Source organism: Oncorhynchus gorbuscha, unplaced genomic scaffold, assembly GCF_021184085.1.
Source record: "Oncorhynchus gorbuscha isolate QuinsamMale2020 ecotype Even-year unplaced genomic scaffold, OgorEven_v1.0 Un_scaffold_681, whole genome shotgun sequence".
Lineage (NCBI taxonomy): Eukaryota > Metazoa > Chordata > Actinopteri > Salmoniformes > Salmonidae > Oncorhynchus > Oncorhynchus gorbuscha.
The window spans coordinates 298,097-315,565 of NW_025745762.1; the positions used below are offsets into that span (position 1 = coordinate 298,097).

Sequence of the window (17,469 nt, forward strand, 5' to 3'; positions counted from 1 at the left end):
ACTGAATGACATAAGAACATATCACTGTTGGCCCTGGGATAGATTTCTATAATTACTATTTATAGCTATTCATGTGGTCATTGATATGAATACAGCATGACATAATTGGTGATTAGAAATGTATAATCACTACTTTTTATGATGAACTATGTTGTCTTGCGCCAGAATACTGCGTGCTGTCACTCGTCTTCCAGTGACGTTTGTGGCGCCAGAAATCAAGGGTTTTGGTTGGGGAGGGTTGTGTGTTAGTACGCGCCATATATTACCTAGGGATGTTATTAATTCGTTTCAGTTTTGATACAATTAAGTAGTCCCATATTTATGCTTTAGTTATATAAAAAAAAAATCGGTCTAAAGTTAGGATGGTGATGCTACGCAGCAGCGGCGTGGGCGCGGAACCAGCGACTCGGAAGAGGAACCGGGTTGACTTGGATACGAGCTCCGAGTTTCTGTCGCTGGAAAGCGCGTCGCAGACCAAGTCGAGTCGGCTGAAGAGGGGCCTGGATGACAGCTACAGTAACACTGAAAACACGCGAAATGTGAGGCCCTTTTAGATTAGTTGACATTATAAAATGTCACTGTAAACTCAGCTGTTGTTAGCTATATGACAGCTGTTAGCTAACCAGCTAACTAGCTAGCCCGACAATTGATGTTGTTTATGTGCCTAGTTAACCGCATTATATGCCAGTTGTAAGCTAACTGGAGGCTAATGTTATAAATTAGTTGGCCTGTTCGCTCCTGTCTCTAGTTTACATACCCTATGGGGTATCGCCCATAGATGTATATATCGTGGAGTTGAGTAAACTCAGCTAGTTAGCTAGCCCCTTTTTAGATGGCTAGTAAGTAGCACTGACTAACAATAACTTGAATGATTGTTTCTGAATGTGGACAGGTATGTTGCCCGCTAGCTAACTTCTATAGCTCGCCAGCTGTAAGTTAGCTTACTACACTTAAAATGACTGGATTCCTATGTGAATGCAGCTGATGTTTTAGTTTTTTTCCTAACATAGGGCCACTCGATGGTGAAGGAGGAGGATAGCCCTCCGAGAAGAGGATCCCGGAGGACCAGGGGACAGACCGTCAAACACGAGGTGTCCTTGGCTAAAATAAATGGCCAAACCAAGTCCCCTGAGAAAGAGGAGGAAACTGGGGAACACAGCACAAGGTAACTACTTATGTTTTATGCAGATAACTGGTATTCATTGTATGTAAAATCAGCTTCTACTCCTCTCAGTATAGTCGGTGATATGCATGACGACAGACACATGTTTACAAACCTAAGGTGTCATCACAACCCTCAATGTTTTTGTTCTCATTTTGTTGATCTCTGCAGGAAATCCCCAAGACTGCAGGGCGATGGAAAAGCCTCTGCATCATCCAGGGATAAGCAATCTGAAGCTGGTAACTAGATAATTTCTAGATCACATTTTACATGAATCAATGCCACCTCCAACAGTACAGCGAGAAGGAGACACCATTGGTTTCATTTATGTCAGCTACAATGTTTATCATCAAGTTAATAATAAATAAATCAATCAATCTTCTTCCAGATGCTACTGATGAAGTTGAGGAAGAAGAGGCCTCTGCTCTGAAGACCCAGTTTGTTCTGCGTCCCAGGGAGGAGGACAGCTCTGTGAGACGCAGCTCCAGGATCACCAGATACAAGCGCAACTCCAGGAACCAGTCTGTCCTCTATAACCGCCTCATCACCAAGTAAGAACATCTCCATCAGCAGGCATCGTACATCAGGGGTGGCCAACCCTCCTAGCTACCCTTCTACCACAGGGGTTTTCCCTTCAGCCCTAATCTAGCACCGAGGCAGAAGAAATCATACCCCAGTAACTCTCGTGGAGGAGGGTTGGGTCACCACTGTTGTACATGTTCTTGTCAGTCTGGTGTGCATGTTTATAACAGCAAAGTTGATAACGGCTAGCAGTAGTAACTAGCCCCAGTAACTCTCGTGGAGGAGGGTTGGGTCACCACTGTTGTACACGTTGTTGTCAGTCTGGTGTGCATGTTTATAACAGCAAAGTTGGTAACGGCTAGCAGTAGTAACTAGCCCCAGTAACTCTCGTGGAGGAGGGTTGGGTCACCACTGTTGTACATGTTGTTGTCAGTCTGGTGTGCATGTTTATAACAGCAAAGTTGATAACGGGTAGCGGTAGTAACTAGCCCCAGTAACTCTCGTGGAGGAGGGATGGGTCACCACTGTTGTACATGTTCTTGTCAGTCTGGTGTGCATGTTTATAACAGCAAAGTTGATAACGGGTAGCGGTAGTAACTAGCCCCAGTAACTCTCGTGGAGGAGGGATGGGTCACCACTGTTGTACACGTTCTTGTCAGTCTGGTGTGCATGTTTATAACAGCAAAGTTGATAACGGGTAGCGGTAGTAACTAGCCCCAGTAACTCTCGTGGAGGAGGGATGGGTCACCACTGTTGTACATGTTCTTGTCAGTCTGGTGTGCATGTTTATAACAGCAAAGTTGATAACGGGTAGCGGTAGTAACTAGCCCCAGTAACTCTCGTGGAGGAGGGATGGGTCACCACTGTTGTACATGTTCTTGTCAGTCTGGTGTGCATGTTTATAACAGCAAAGTTGATAACGGGTAGCGGTAGTAACTAGCCCCAGTAACTCTCGTGGAGGAGGGATGGGTCACCACTGTTGTACATGTTCTTGTCAGTCTGGTGTGCATGTTTATAACAGCAAAGTTGATAACGGGTAGCGGTAGTAACTAGCCCCAGTAACTCTCGTGGAGGAGGGATGGGTCACCACTGTTGTACACGTTCTTGTCAGTCTGGTGTGCATGTTTATAACAGCAAAGTTGATAACGGGTAGCGGTAGTAACTAGCCCCAGTAACTCTCGTGGAGGAGGGTTGGGTCACCACTGTTGTACACGTTCTTGTCAGTCTGGTGTGCATGTTTATAACAGCAAAGTTGATAACGGCTAGCGGTAAACGGTGAAATGAAACAGTCCCTGTTTTTGTGTTTTCCCATTCTATTCGTAAAGCACAGCTGAGGCAGTGCTGCAGAAGATGGATGATATGCAGAAAATGCGTCGCCGGCTAAGAAGCAGGGATACTACAGAGGAGGTCAACATTATTCATGCTACAAATTCACAGATTTATAATAGATTTAGTTCAATATCACCATGATGTCCCCCCCAATAATGTTATTCCCACCCCCCCCTTTTTTTATTTTAGGACCTTGTAATCTACGCTGGGGCCAAGAGGAAAAGGACTTCTGAAATAACCGAGGAAGAAAGTGAAGACCCTCAAGAGAATAAAGATGGAGTGACCTCCAGTGAAGAGGAGAATGATGAGGAAGAGGGAGGCAAAAATAATCAGGCAGATGACGAAGACGACGACGATGATGACGACCGTAATGAAGATGATGATGAGGAGGAGGAGGACGATGATGATGACCATGATGAAGATGACAACCAGAAACGTTATGACTTCAGGCAGAGGAAAGCTGCCGTTCGCTACCAGGCACCACGGGAGGGTTAGATATTTTCTGTTGAAACTATTTGCATCTTTTATTTCAAAAGTCTGTATACTTCTAGCCATCAGCACCGGTGCATGGACTCTACATTTATTGTCACGCTTTAGTAGTAGTAGTTATTCCCATAACCTGTCCTTCTACTCATTTCTCATGGTTGACCTTTTATTTCCCACAGAGCCCAAGACAAAGGCCATCTTCTTCAAGACTTCAAGACACTTGTCCCCATCCAGGCGGAGGTATGGGTTCAGCTCTACTGGTCCGAGAAGCCCTTACAACATAAGGAGAGGCAACAGGTCTGTGGACTAAAGATCCTAGTACCTACTATCTTCCATGTCTGACCTATCAAGTTTAGTTTAACATTCTTTCGTAACTATTACAACAAATCACAATTCATTCCTAAGTTCTACTTCCTTGTGCTTCTGATTTCTGGCATCCACAGGAGTGTGTCTGATAGGTAAGTCATTGCCAGTGTGTCTTAGATGTGTGGTGACATCAGGGTTTCTGTAATGGCTGGTTTCTTGGTCATTGAGCTGCATGGTGGTGATTTGTGTGCATTACGTTGTCTGTATTAGTCAGTGACGTTACTGACCTCTTGACCTCTGGCTCTGCCATACTCCTTCCTTTACCGTGTAGAAGAAGACATGCCATCCACAGTAGTGACTCCACCTCCTCGTCCTCCTCCTCTTCCTCCTCCTCTTCTGACGATGATAAGTTCCAGAGGAGGAGGAGGAAGAGCAGGAACAGATCGGTGAATAGATGTCTTCCCATGAATCTGCTGAAGGAGGATGTCCTGGGAATCCACAAGGACAGGATGAAGATTGGAGCCAGTCTAGCTGACGTTGACCCCATGCAGATAGACCAGACAGTAAGTCTAGCTGACGTTGACCCCATGCAGATAGACCAGACAGTAAGTCTAGCTGACGTTGACCCCATGCAGGTAGACCAGACAGTAAGTCTAGCTGACGTTGACCCCATGCAGGTAGACCAGACAGTAAGTCTAGCTGACGTTGACCCCATGCAGGTAGACCAGACAGTAAGTCTAGCTGACGTTGACCCCATGCAGATAGACCAGACAGTAAGTCTAGCTGACGTTGACCCCATGCAGATAGACCAGACAGTAAGTCTAGCTGACGTTGACCCCATGCAGGTAGACCAGACAGTAAGTCTAGCTGACGTTGACCCCATGCAGGTAGACCAGACAGTAAGTCTGACTAGTAACAGTAAGGAGGAAACCTTCAGGTAGACCAGACAGTAAGTCTAGCTGACGGTGACCCCATGCAGATAGACCAGACAGTAAGTCTAGCTGACGTTGACCCCATGCAGATAGACCAGACAGTAAGTCTAGCTGACGTTGACCCCATGCAGATAGACCAGACAGTAAGTCTAGCTGACGTTGACCCCATGCAGGTAGACCAGACAGTAAGTCTAGCTGACGTTGACCCCATGCAGGTAGACCAGACAGTAAGTCTAGCTGACGTTGACCCCATGCAGGTAGACCAGACAGTAAGTCTAGCTGACGTTGACCCCATGCAGGTAGACCAGACAGTAAGTCTGACTAGTAACAGTAAGGAGGAAACCTTCAGGTAGACCAGACAGTAAGTCTAGCTGACGTTGACCCCATGCAGATAGACCAGACAGTAAGTCTAGCTGACGTTGACCCCATGCAGGTAGACCAGACAGTAAGTCTAGCTGACGTTGACCCCATGCAGGTAGACAGACAGTAAGTCTGACTAGTAACAGTAAGGAGGAAACCTTCAGGTAGACCAGACAGTCTCTCCAGTCCATACCTGCTCTAGTCATATGTTAAGTCCGTGAGGGGGAATGAAAGAGGGAAAGGATAGATAACTGGGACAGCCCCGGACAACCATTGTCCAACATTGAAATGGTGTAATGTTGTTTTCTAGGTGCGTTTTGACAGCATTGGGGGACTGACCAGACACATCTCTGCCCTGAAAGAGATGGTGGTCTTCCCTCTGCTTTACCCTGAGGTGTTTGAGAGGTTCAAGATTCAACCACCAAGGTAGCAAGAAATGCATGTTTAGAAAGTCATCCATACTGTTACGGTGGAATGATCTAGGATCTGTTGTTGCTCTTGATGCTGTAGATTCTTACTGTGTGTCTGTGTGTCTGTGTGTGTGTCTGTGTCTGTGTGTCTGTGTCTCTGTGTGTGTCTGTGTGTGTGTGTGTCTGTGTGTGTGTGTGTGTCTCTGTGTGTGTGTGTAGGGGCTGTTTGTTCTACGGACCTCCTGGAACAGGGAAGACTCTAGTGGCCAGGGCGTTGGCTAACGAGTGCAGTCAGGGAGAGAGGAAGGTCTCTTTCTTCATGAGAAAGGGAGCAGACTGCCTCAGCAAGTGGGTGGGAGAGTCCGAACGGCAGCTACGTCTTCTCTTCGACCAGGTCATTACCTACCGGTATTCTCCATGGAAGTTGGATTCTTGTTCTGAAATATATTGTGTTCCAGGATGTTGAAACCAAGATGAGTTGGAGGAGGAAATACTAAAAATATTTTTTATTTAATTTTTACAAATCTTTTAGGCTTATCAGATGCGGCCTTCGATTATATTCTTTGATGAGGTTGATGGGTTGGCTCCCGTCCGCTCAAGCAGACAGGACCAGATACACAGGTTAGACACTGTTGATCACTGGAACGAATTGATTTGAATACAAACATTTATTGCTTCTCGTTTTAGCTATTTGGTATCTTTTTGTTTAGTACGACTTCGTAAAGTGGGAATAATGTTCTGTATGTGTTTCCATCTTACAGCTCCATCGTGTCCACTCTCCTTGCCCTGATGGATGGGTTAGACAGCAGAGGAGAGGTCGTGGTGATCGGAGCGACTAACCGTCTGGATTCTATAGACCCAGCTCTCAGGCGACCTGGGCGCTTCGACCGAGAGTTCCTCTTTGGCCTTCCTGACAGAGAGGTGAGACAAGGGTCTTAGTGACCATGGCTGTAGTCATTAGTGCACGCCGTAGAAAACAGTTTTTCAACCAAAAAAAAACACACATTCAGGTAGGTCCCTCTTTGTTTGGTTGAGTTTGCTTCCGTTTGGTTCCTAGTGAATAAACCACGGCTGTAGTCATTAGTGCACGCCGTAGAAAACAGTTTTTCAACAAAAAAAAACAGATTTCTAGTAGACACATTCAGGTAGGTCCCTCTCTGATTGGTTGAGTTTGCTTCCGTTTGGTTCCTAGTGAATACACCACTGATGGAGGGCATGTTTGTTCAAATCATATTATGTGTGTGTGTGTGTGTGTGCACGCACATACACACACAGTACCTGTCAAAATAGTGGGCACCTACTCATTCAAGGGTTTTTCTTTTATTCTACATTGTAGAATAATAGTGAAGTCATCAAACTATGAAATAACACATTGAATCATGTAGTAACCAGACAAGTGTTAAAACAAATCAGAACATATTTTATATTTGAGATTCTTCAAAGTAGCCACCCTTTGCCTTGATGACAGCTTTGCACTCTCTTGGCATTCTCTCAACCAGCTTCATTAGGTAGTCACCTGGAGCGCATTTCAATTAACAGATGTGCCTTGTTAACTTTAATTTGTGGAACTTCTTTCCTTAATGCATTTGAGCCAATCAGTTGTGACAAGAAAAGGGTGGTATACAGAATATAGCCCTATTTGGTAAAAGACCAAGTACATATTATGGCAAGAACAGCTCAAATAAGCAAAGGGAAATGACAGTCCATTACTTTTAAGACATGAAGGTCAATCAATCCGGATAATATCAAGAACTTTTAACGTTTCTTCAAATGCAGTCACAAAAACCATCAAGCACTGTGATGAAACTGACTCTCACGAGGACCACCACAGGAATGGAAGACCCAGAGTTACCTCTGCTGCTTAGGATTATAAGTTCATTAGAGTTACCAGCCTCAAAACTCTGCAATTAACTGCACCTCAGATTGCAGCCCAAATAAATGCTTCAGAGTTCAAGTAACCGACGCATCTCAACATTAACTGTTCAGAGGAGACCGTGTGAATCAGGCCTTCATGGTTGAATTGCTGCAAAGAAACCACTACTAGAGGACACCAATAAGAAGAGACTTGCTTAGGCCAAGAAACACAAGCAATGGACATTAGACTGGTGGAAATCTGTCCTTTGGTCTGATGAGTCCAAATATGTGAGACGCAGAGAAAGTGAACGGATGATCTCCGCATGTGTGGTTCCCACCGTGAAGCATGGAGGAGGAGGAGGTGTGGGGGTGCTTTGCTGGTGACACTCAGTGAATTATTTAGAATTCAAGGCACACTTAACCAGCATGTCTACCACAGCATTCTGCAGCGATTCGCCATCCCATCTGGTTTGGGCTTAGTGGGACTATCATTTTGTTTTTCAACAGGACAATGACTATTTGACCAAGAAGGAGAGTGATGTAGTGTTGCATCAGATGACCTGGCCTCCACAATCCCCCGACCTCAACCCAATTGAGATGATTTGGAATGAGTTGGACCGCAGAGTGAAGGAAAAGCAGCCAACAAGTGCTCAGCATGTGTGAGAATGCCTTCAAGACTGTTGGAAAAGCATTCCAGGTGAAGCTGGTTGAGAGAATACCAAGCGTGTGCAAAAGCTGTCACGGCAAAAGGTGGCTACTTCGAAGAATCTCAAGTATATAATGTTTTGGATTAATAAAAAATGTTGTTACTACATGCTTCCATATGTGTTGTTTCATAGTTTGGATGTCTTTACTATTATTCTACAACGTAGAAAATAGTTTAAAAAATAAAAGCCCTTGAATGAGTAGCTGTCCAAACTTTTGACTGGTACTGTATGTATGATAAAAGATCACTTGTGTGAGAAGTAAACAGGTAACATTGCTTTGTTCTACTAAGATTAAGGTATTTTTTTGTCATGTGGGAGAACTGTTTTTGAAAACATTAATATTTGACATAAATGGTCATGTTTTTGTCCACTGCAGGCTCGGAAGGATATTCTGCAGATCCACACCAGACAGTGGACTCCCCAGCCATCAGCCTCGTTCCTGGAAGAACTGGCAGACAAGTGTGTTGGTATGTTTTCTTTTAATCCCTCCTCTCCCAAACCAACCAAGAATTCAAATTTCAAACGCCATTTTCAAATTCCAATCTGTTAAATATTCCAATAGTTTTCGGAGGCTCACTGAAAGTGTTGTGTGTGTGTGTAATCAGAACATGTAGAGGATGCTCTCTTGCATTGTCACACTGTTTCCCGACGTCCCCCTGCTGTCTCCTAGGTTACTGCGGTGCTGACATGAAGGCGGTGTGTGCTGAGGCGGCTCTGTGTGCCCTGAGGAGACGCTACCCTCAGATCTACTCCTCGTCCCAGAAGCTGGTTTTAGATGTGGCATCTATCTCCATCGGCAGCAGGGACTTCCTGTCAGCCATGAGGAAGACGGTCCCAGCCTCCCAGAGAGCTGTGTCGTCCCCGGCCAAGGCTCTGACTCCTGTGGTCCAGCCACTGCTTGGTGCAGCCTTACAGACTGTACTGGGTGCAGTTAGCAGGCTGTTCCCACATGCAGAACAGGGGCTCAAGAGAGATAAGCGAGACAACGGTGAGTCAACTGGGACAAGAGAATCTCTCTTGTTTCTCATGTGAACTGTCTTCATTGTCGGGAGATGTTTTGTTGTTGTCCACAGGGCCGTGTTGAGTAGGGGGCAATGTTTTGAAATTTGGAGGTTCTACCAGAACTTCTTGAATTATTTTTTATTTTTTTGCCAAAGCTTTTGCTACAGTGTGCCCTAATAAACATGACCCAGGTTTGGTATGCCTGTTGTATAGGAATGGGTGTGTTGTATTGTGTTCTTGAATGTCATACTTGGTTTATCATGCTCTAAGATGTTTCACCACTTGTCTTCAGGTGTCCTCCCAGCTGGTGTTTTAGATGCTGATCTCCTGCACAGTGAAGATGAGGACTCCTCTGTCTGCATCACCGGTGTCTCTCACAAGGCCAAGGCAGCTGGGGGCTTCCTGCATTTCAGCAGGCGAGTAACAGGTTGTCCAACGCACAGAAATCCTTATTCCAAATGTGTCCTTCTCCCACTCCTCCCTGAAGTGTGCACGGGACATCTTTTGAAATCTGTGTTGGGGACTGAAGTGTACACTTCATGAGAATGGGTATTGAGCTCTGGTCTTGTGAAGTATTTTATAGTCTTTTTCTCTCCCCTCTCCTCTGTTCTCCCAGGAGCGTGCTGAACCAGCCCACATCGTACCGTCCCAGGCTGCTGCTGGCGGGGCGTCCTGGGTCAGGTCAGAGCAGTCACCTGGCCCCTGCTGTGCTCCATGCCCTGGAGAAGTTCACAGTTTACACCCTGGATATGGCCGTGCTGTTCGGAGTCAGCACCACCTCTCCAGAGGAGGCCTGCGCTCAGGTACTGTACTCCCACCCCCCTTGGATCACACCCTGTTTTCTGTATAGTACACTATTGAGCCCTGTGCCATTGGCTATGACAGACGGAGTATCTTTAGTCTTTCCTTGAGTCCTTGATTCTTCACATATTTGGAGAAGGTCCTAGGAGAGAGGAGTCAAAGAAAGACTTTTGAGATTAACCGAGAGATGGACAGTATTGATGTCTTGTATTGATGAACCCAGAGATGGACAGTATTGATGAACCTAGAGATGGACAGTATTGATGTTTTGTATTGATGAACCTAGAGATGGATAGTATTGATGTTTTGTATTGATGAACCTAGAGATGGACAGTATTGATGAACCTAGAGATGGACAGTATTGATGAACCTAGAGATGGACAGTATTGATGAACCTAGAGATGGACAGTATTGATGTCTTGTATTGATGAACCCAGAGATGGACAGTATTGATGAACCTAGAGATGGACAGTATTGATGAACCTAGAGATGGACAGTATTGATGAACCTAGAGATGGACAGTATTGATGAACCTAGAGATGGATAGTATTGATGTCTTGTATTGATGAACCCAGAGATGGACAGTATTGATGAACCCAGAGATGGACAGTATTGATGAACCCAGAGGTGGACAGTATTGATGAACCCAGAGGTGGACAGTATTGATGAACCCAGAGATGGACAGTATTGATGTCTTGTATTGATGAACCCAGAGATGGACAGTATTGATGAACCCAGAGGTGGACAGTATTGATGAACCCAGAGGTGGACAGTATTGATGAACCCAGAGGTGGACAGTATTGATGAACCCAGAGGTGGACAGTGTTGATGAACCCAGAGGTGGACAGTATTGATGAACCCAGAGGTGGACAGTATTGATGAACCCAGAGGTGGACAGTATTGATGAACCCAGAGGTGGACAGTATTGATGAACCCAGAGGTGGACAGTATTGATGAACCCAGAGGTGGACAGTGTTGATGAACCCAGAGGTGGACAGTGTTGATGAACCCAGAGGTGGACAGTGTTGATGAACCCAGAGGTGGACAGTGTTGATGAACCCAGAGGTGGACAGTGTTGATGAACCCAGAGGTGGACATTGATGTTGATGAACCCAGAGGTGGACAGTGTTGATGAACCCAGAGGTGGACAGTGTTGATGAACCCAGAGGTGGACAGTGTTGATGAACCCAGAGGTGGACAGTGTTGATGAACCCAGAGGTGGACAGTGTTGATGAACCCAGAGGTGGACAGACCCAGAGGTGGACAGTATTGATTGATGAACCCAGAGGTGGACAGTGTTGATGAACCCAGAGGTGGACAGTGTTGATGAACCCAGAGGTGGACAGTGTTGATGAACCCAGAGGTGGACAGTATTGAGTGTTGATGAACCCAGAGGTGGATTGAGTTTTGTTGATGAACCCAGAGATGGACAGTGTTGATGAACCCAGAGATGGACAGTGTTGATGAACCCAGAGATGGACAGTGTTGATGAACCTAGAGATGGACAGTATTGATGTTGATGAACCCAGAGATGGACAGTGTTGATGAACCCAGAGATGGACAGTGTTGATGAACCCAGAGATGGACAGTGTTGATGAACCTAGAGATGGACAGTGTTGATGAACCAGAGGATGGACATGTCTGTATTGATGAACCCAGAGGTGGACAGTGTTGATGAACCCAGAGGTGGACAGTGTTGATGAACCCAGAGGTGGACAGTGTTGATGAACCCAGAGGTGGACAGTGTTGATGAACCCAGAGGTGGACAGTGTTGATGAACCCAGAGGTGGACAGTGTTGATGAACCCAGAGGTGGACAGTGTTGATGAACCCAGAGGTGGACAGTGTTGATGAACCCAGAGGTGGACAGTGTTGATGAACCCAGAGGTGGACAGTGTTGATGAACCCAGAGGTGGACAGTGTTGATGAACCCAGAGGTGGACAGTGTTGATGAACCCAGAGGTGGACAGTGTTGATGAACCCAGAGGTGGACAGTGTTGATGAACCCAGAGGTGGACAGTGTTGATGAACCCAGAGGTGGACAGTGTTGATGAACCCAGAGGTGGACAGTGTTGATGAACCCAGAGGTGGACAGTGTTGATGAACCCAGAGGTGGACAGTGTTGATGAACCCAGAGGTGGACAGTGTTGATGAACCCAGAGGTGGACAGTGTTGATGAACCCAGAGGTGGACAGTGTTGATGAACCCAGAGGTGGACAGTGTTGATGAACCCAGAGGTGGACAGTATTGATGAACCCAGAGGTGGACAGTATTGATGAACCCAGAGGTGGACAGTGTTGATGAACCCAGAGGTGGACAGTGTTGATGAACCCAGAGGTGGACAGTGTTGATGAACCCAGAGGTGGACAGTGGATGAACCCAGAGGTGGACAGTATTGATGCACCCAGAGGTGGACAGTATTGATGCACCCAGAGGTGGACAGTATTGATGCACCCAGAGGTGGACAGTATTGATGCACCCAGAGGTGGACAGTATTGATGCACCCAGAGGTGGACAGTATTAACCCAGAGGTGGACAGTGTTGATGAACCCAGAGGTGGACAGTGTGATGAACCCAGAGGTGGACAGTGTTGAACACCCAGAGCAGTGGACAGTGTTGATGAACCCAGAGGTGGACAGGATTGATGAACACCCAGAGGGTGGACTGTTGATGAACCCAGAGGTGGCAGTTGATAACCCAGAGGTGGACAGTGTTGATGAACCCAGAGGTGGCAGTTGATAACACCCAGAGGTGGACAGTATTGATGCCCCACCCAGAGGTGGACAGTATTGATGCACCCAGAGGTGGACAGTAGTGAACAGAGGTGGACACATTGCACCCAGAGGTGGACAGGATGCACCCAGTGGACACATTGATGCACCCAGCAGTCTAACCACCCAGCAGTCTAACAGGATAGTGAACACTCCGCCCCACAGATGACACCCAGAGGTGGACAGCAGTTGATAACCCAGGGTGGACAGTGTTGATGCACCCACAGCAGTCTAATGTCTTGTATGTTTGGACTCTTAGCTCTTCTCTGAGGAGGCCTGCAGGTCCATATAAACACTGTTCTGTAATGATGTGTTTCGTTGTGTTGTAGATGTTCTGTGAGGCCAAGAGGACGTCCCCCAGTATCCTTTATATCCCTCACATCCAGCGCTGGTGGGACACGGTGGGGTCTGCTCTCAGAGCTACCTTCCTCAGCTTGTTACAGGACATCCCCTCATTCTCACCCATCCTGCTGCTGGCCACCTGTAATGTCCCCCACAGCAGCCTCTTCCCTGAGGTAGGTACTGTAGACACACACCGCCCCACAGCAGTCTAACAGGATGTAGTGAACACACCGCCCCACAGCAGTCTAACAGGATGTAGTGAACACACCACACCCCCACAGCAGTCTAACAGGATGTAGTGAACACACCACACCGCCCCACAGCAGTCTAACAGGATGTAGTGAACACACCGCCCCACAGCAGTCTAACAGGATGTAGTGAACACACCGCCCCACAGCAGTCTAACAGGATGTAGTGAACACACCGCCCCACAGCAGTCTAACAGGATGTAGTGAACACACCGCCCCACAGCAGTCTAACAGGATGTAGTGAACACACCGCCCCACAGCAGTCTAACAGGATGTAGTGAACACACCGCCCCACAGCAGTCTAACAGGATGTAGTGAACACACCGCCCCACAGCAGTCTAACAGGATGTAGGGAACACACCGCCCCACAGCAGTCTAACAGGATGTAGTGAACACACTGCCCCTAACATCACCAACATGGCAGTGTATTTTATCTGCTGTGTGTTATGTGAGTGTAGGATTTTGATGTTTTTTAAGGACTCTTGGAAGATTAGTCCAAACCAGGACTAAAAGAGATCCTAATAAAATAATCACCAATGGGACACAAGCCCTAGAAAATGTGCACTTATTCCCTCCCCCTGTGGGAGAAACTGGAGGGTTGGAATTGGGCTTCTGGGCAGGGGATCAGTCAGAATGATCTCGTTCATTCCCATTCAGCTGAATGTTATGTTCACTTGGTGAATCATCCCCCCCAATAGGTCCAGGACCTGTTCTGTGCCGAGTATGGAGAAGTGCTCCAGGTTCAGGTCCCAACCCCACAGGAGAGAAGGAACTTCTTTGACGATCTCATCCTAAACCAGGCTGCCAAAGCTCCTGCATCCCAGAAGAAAGCAGGTAAGACTGCATCATACTCTGAGATATTCTAGTGGAATCCTGGATAATGGTCCAAAAATGGTTAAACAAGCTCAACTTCAACTAGAACGTTCTCTACCGAAGCTGTCAGCACTCGCTCAGTCATGCGGTTAGTCACTAACCTCCCTGTTCTCCTCCCCAGAGCTTGCAGCCCTGGAGGTGCTTCCTGTTGCTCCCCCTCTTCCCCCAAGGATGCTGACAGAAAAGGAGCAGCAGCGATTGGAGGAGCAGGAAGAAGACACTCTCAGGGAGCTCCGCCTCTTCCTGCGTGATGTCACCAACCGCCTCTCTCAGGACAAACGCTTCAAGGCCTTCACCAAGCCTGTCGACCTGGAGGAGGTGAGACTGACCATCAATTGCTGTAAAAGTGTCTGCGTTCTAGAGGGGGGGGGTCTGCGTTCTAAAGAGGGAGGGGGGGGGTCTGCGCTCTGAGCCATGTATAAACATCAGATGAGGGTTAAATAAAGAGAAGAGGCCAGATGTTGTCTAGACATGTACATGGTAGAATCTCTATCACATGGAGAATGGCTGACCTGTTGTTTTGATGGATCATGGTCTTGTCTAGGTACCTGACTATGCTACAGTTATAGAGCAGCCCATGGACCTGTCCACTGTCCTCTCCAACATCGACACTCACAAGTACGTGACTGTGAAGGAGTTTGTTCACGACGTGGACCTCATCTGGAAGAACTGTCTGGAATACAACCCTGACAAAGATCCTTCAGGTAGGAAATTTTTACAGATGTTGTTTTCCTGTTTATGGGAGAATGTTTCCTTTATTTCATAAATTCATGTATTAATTAAACTAATCATTAATTACTTCATTCAGCCAACTATTAATTCATGAATCAATCCATTCATCATTTCATAATCACACTGATGACAAGTCTGTGTACTGGATGTTTTCCAGATCGTCAGATCCGCCACAGAGCCTGTGCTCTGAAGGACACTGTTCAGGCCATCGTTAAAGACGAACTGGATGAAGACTTTGAGAAGATCTGCGAGGATATCAAGGAGTCCCGCAGCACAAGAGGTCAGGTGTTATTCTATTGGTGCAGAGTAGTTCCAGAAAGATGGTTCTAGAGTAGAAATGCATTTTATCTTTTAATTTGTTCAGGGACCAGTTGATCTGTTCTGCTGCTCTCCTGGATAGATGAAAGAAGAGCGTTCCTGATTTAAATATAAAACTGCCTCTCTCTTTACTTCCAGGTTGCTCCACTTCAAGGTTTGCTCCATCCTACTATCACGTTCATCCCAAGACCAAAGCAGTGGATGCCAAGAGCACCGATGCAGCAGGCCCCTCTAAGGAGTCTACCGCTGCTGCTACCTCAGCTGTGACCACGCCACGCCCTTCAGGTTAGCAAGCAACTCAATGTACAGACACACAATGCTACACAGGTTAGCATTTCACTACTCTGCAGACAGACGGTTTCCACTAGCCCATAGAGAATGAGCTGCGGAGAGCTTTACAGATCTATCCTCTACTACACAGGTTAGCATTTCACTACTCTGCAGACAGACTGTTAGTTTCCACTAGCCCATAGAGAATGAGCTGCGGAGAGCTTTACAGATCTATCCTCTACAGATCTATCCTCTACTAACTGCTGGTAATGGGAGACGGGATGATAACACCGTGTCAGTTTCTCTCACCATGTTTACACTCATCATTCATAAAGTTGGTTTTTGAATTGGCTTTGATTATCTGGTCATCTGCAGCTCAGAAGAAGAAGCGCAGGAAGAGCCGCTGGTGCAACGGCATCATCAGGAAAAGGTCCTCTCCTCACACTTCTAAAGACCACTCTGCTGTGGTGGAGTCTGGAGAGGAAGAGGAGGAGAGGAGAGGGGCAGAGAGCGAGGAGGAGGAGGGTGGTGATGCTGCAGCAGAGTCAGGCCTGGAGGAGCTGGAGATCACTGGGGCTGAGGAGACCCCCATGGAGCAGGAGGAACCAGCCCAACGGGAGAACCAGGACAGACAGCCCATGGAGAAAGACACTAAGGACAGCCAGACCACGGAGGAGGCTAGCCAGGCTACAACGGAGGCTACCCAGCCCAGGGTGGAGGAAGCTGTGGAGGCTAAGGCTGGAGACCAGAGCAGTGAGGGCACCCAGGACCCTGTAGTGGTGGTTGGAGCCCAGGAAAACCACTTCTTACCAGAAGGGGGAGACAATGTATGTTATTTTGTTGTAAAATGTATGTTGCTTTTTGTATGGATGATTCTCCTGCTGAATTGAATTTATTTTTCTGTTTAAACTTTTCCCTCGTTCACCCAGGGGCAGGCGTCCTCTACAGACAAAACTGAGCCTCTGAGAGTGGAAGTGGACGAAGAGAATACCACAGGTGTGCAGCCTCCCCCCTCCCACACACACACACACACCTACACTGTTGTTTTTAAGTTAACTTTGTTGAATTGTACACTCACTCTACCTCTCTGTCCTCTTGTCAGAAGTAGGAGTGAGGCGTGTGATGCGGGGCTTGAATTACCAGGGGATGCAGCAGGTGATGGATGTTGACCAGAAGATACTGGACCAGAAGACAAAGCCCCCTGTGGTTGATCACAACAAACTAAAGGTAACAGCTTATCATTGCAGCTGGTCCAGGGTCAGGTCGTCGCCGGAGCCTCCTAATGGAGGTTGTTAAATGATCCTAGATCTGTGGTTAAGGCAACTAGCCAGTGGCAGACTATTGGAATTGTCATGTCAAGCCATGTTTTGGCTTGACAATGACAGCAATAGAGTTGGCAAGAGCACAAGTGGATCTGGAATCGGACGGAGGCACCTTCTTCCTTTAGACCAAGATGGAGGATATAAGACCTCTGTGCTGAGCTGGTTTTCTGGTCCTTCATTTCAGGAGCTGCTTCAGAGAGCGGTGTCTAAGACAGAGGGATATGAGGTCTATCAACTGGAGAAGCTATACGCCTTGTTATGTCAGAGTATCTACAGACACCGCAAAGACTACGACAAGACTGCCCTGCTGAAGGTTTGTCATTCTTTACATTTTTAATTTGTACTATGTATTATAAGTGTACTTAGGAAACATATCATTGAGAAATGCCCCATAAATTGAGTTTTTCTATGTTTTCTAATGTTTTCTTATTCTCTTTCCAGGAAATGGAAAATGAAATTGAAGATTTTTCATAATGAGTTTTATACAATAAAGATGTAGCTAGTCATGAATTGCACGTTTTTCCCGTTGTCTAAATGTATAAAGAACAAGTCTAGAACTATATTTTGATAGAAATATACAGATGTGTATTTCCTAACAACTTGTATACTGGTGCTTTTATTTAATTAAAGTGTTTTTTTTACAAGTATTTGTTCCTGTGTCTTGTTATACCATAAAGGCATGACCACATTGATGTGTTAATTGGTTGAAAAATATCTATTACC

The 17,469-nt window shown here is 46.5% G+C and overlaps 1 protein-coding gene and 1 long non-coding RNA gene across 3 annotated transcripts; both read left to right on the forward strand.

The window, feature by feature from the left end:
* Positions 1-205: 205 nt before the first annotated feature.
* LOC124019779 (ATPase family AAA domain-containing protein 2-like) lies at positions 206-17,390 on the forward strand. Of its 2 annotated transcripts, XM_046335206.1 has the most exons (28): positions 206-539; positions 1,011-1,165; positions 1,334-1,401; positions 1,551-1,713; positions 3,010-3,091; positions 3,203-3,503; positions 3,679-3,796; positions 3,943-3,957; positions 4,137-4,368; positions 5,408-5,523; positions 5,727-5,901; positions 6,040-6,128; positions 6,269-6,428; positions 8,445-8,535; positions 8,739-9,056; positions 9,363-9,486; positions 9,687-9,873; positions 12,971-13,156; positions 13,930-14,065; positions 14,226-14,422; positions 14,649-14,808; positions 14,994-15,116; positions 15,293-15,439; positions 15,800-16,251; positions 16,354-16,420; positions 16,527-16,651; positions 16,931-17,059; positions 17,188-17,390. In XM_046335206.1, the coding sequence occupies exons 1-28, from the start codon at positions 363-365 to the stop codon at positions 17,218-17,220; spliced, it is 4,326 nt and encodes a 1,441-aa protein (XP_046191162.1). In that variant the 5' UTR covers positions 206-362; the 3' UTR covers positions 17,221-17,390. The 2 variants fall into 2 exon arrangements, with proteins under 2 accessions (XP_046191162.1, XP_046191163.1); XM_046335207.1 differs by lacking the exon at positions 3,943-3,957.
* Positions 10,983-12,104, forward strand: LOC124019781. Its single transcript, XR_006835846.1, has 3 exons — positions 10,983-11,114; positions 11,160-11,184; positions 11,533-12,104. It is a non-coding gene; the product is annotated as an uncharacterized LOC124019781 (long non-coding RNA).
* Positions 17,391-17,469: the final 79 nt, after the last annotated feature.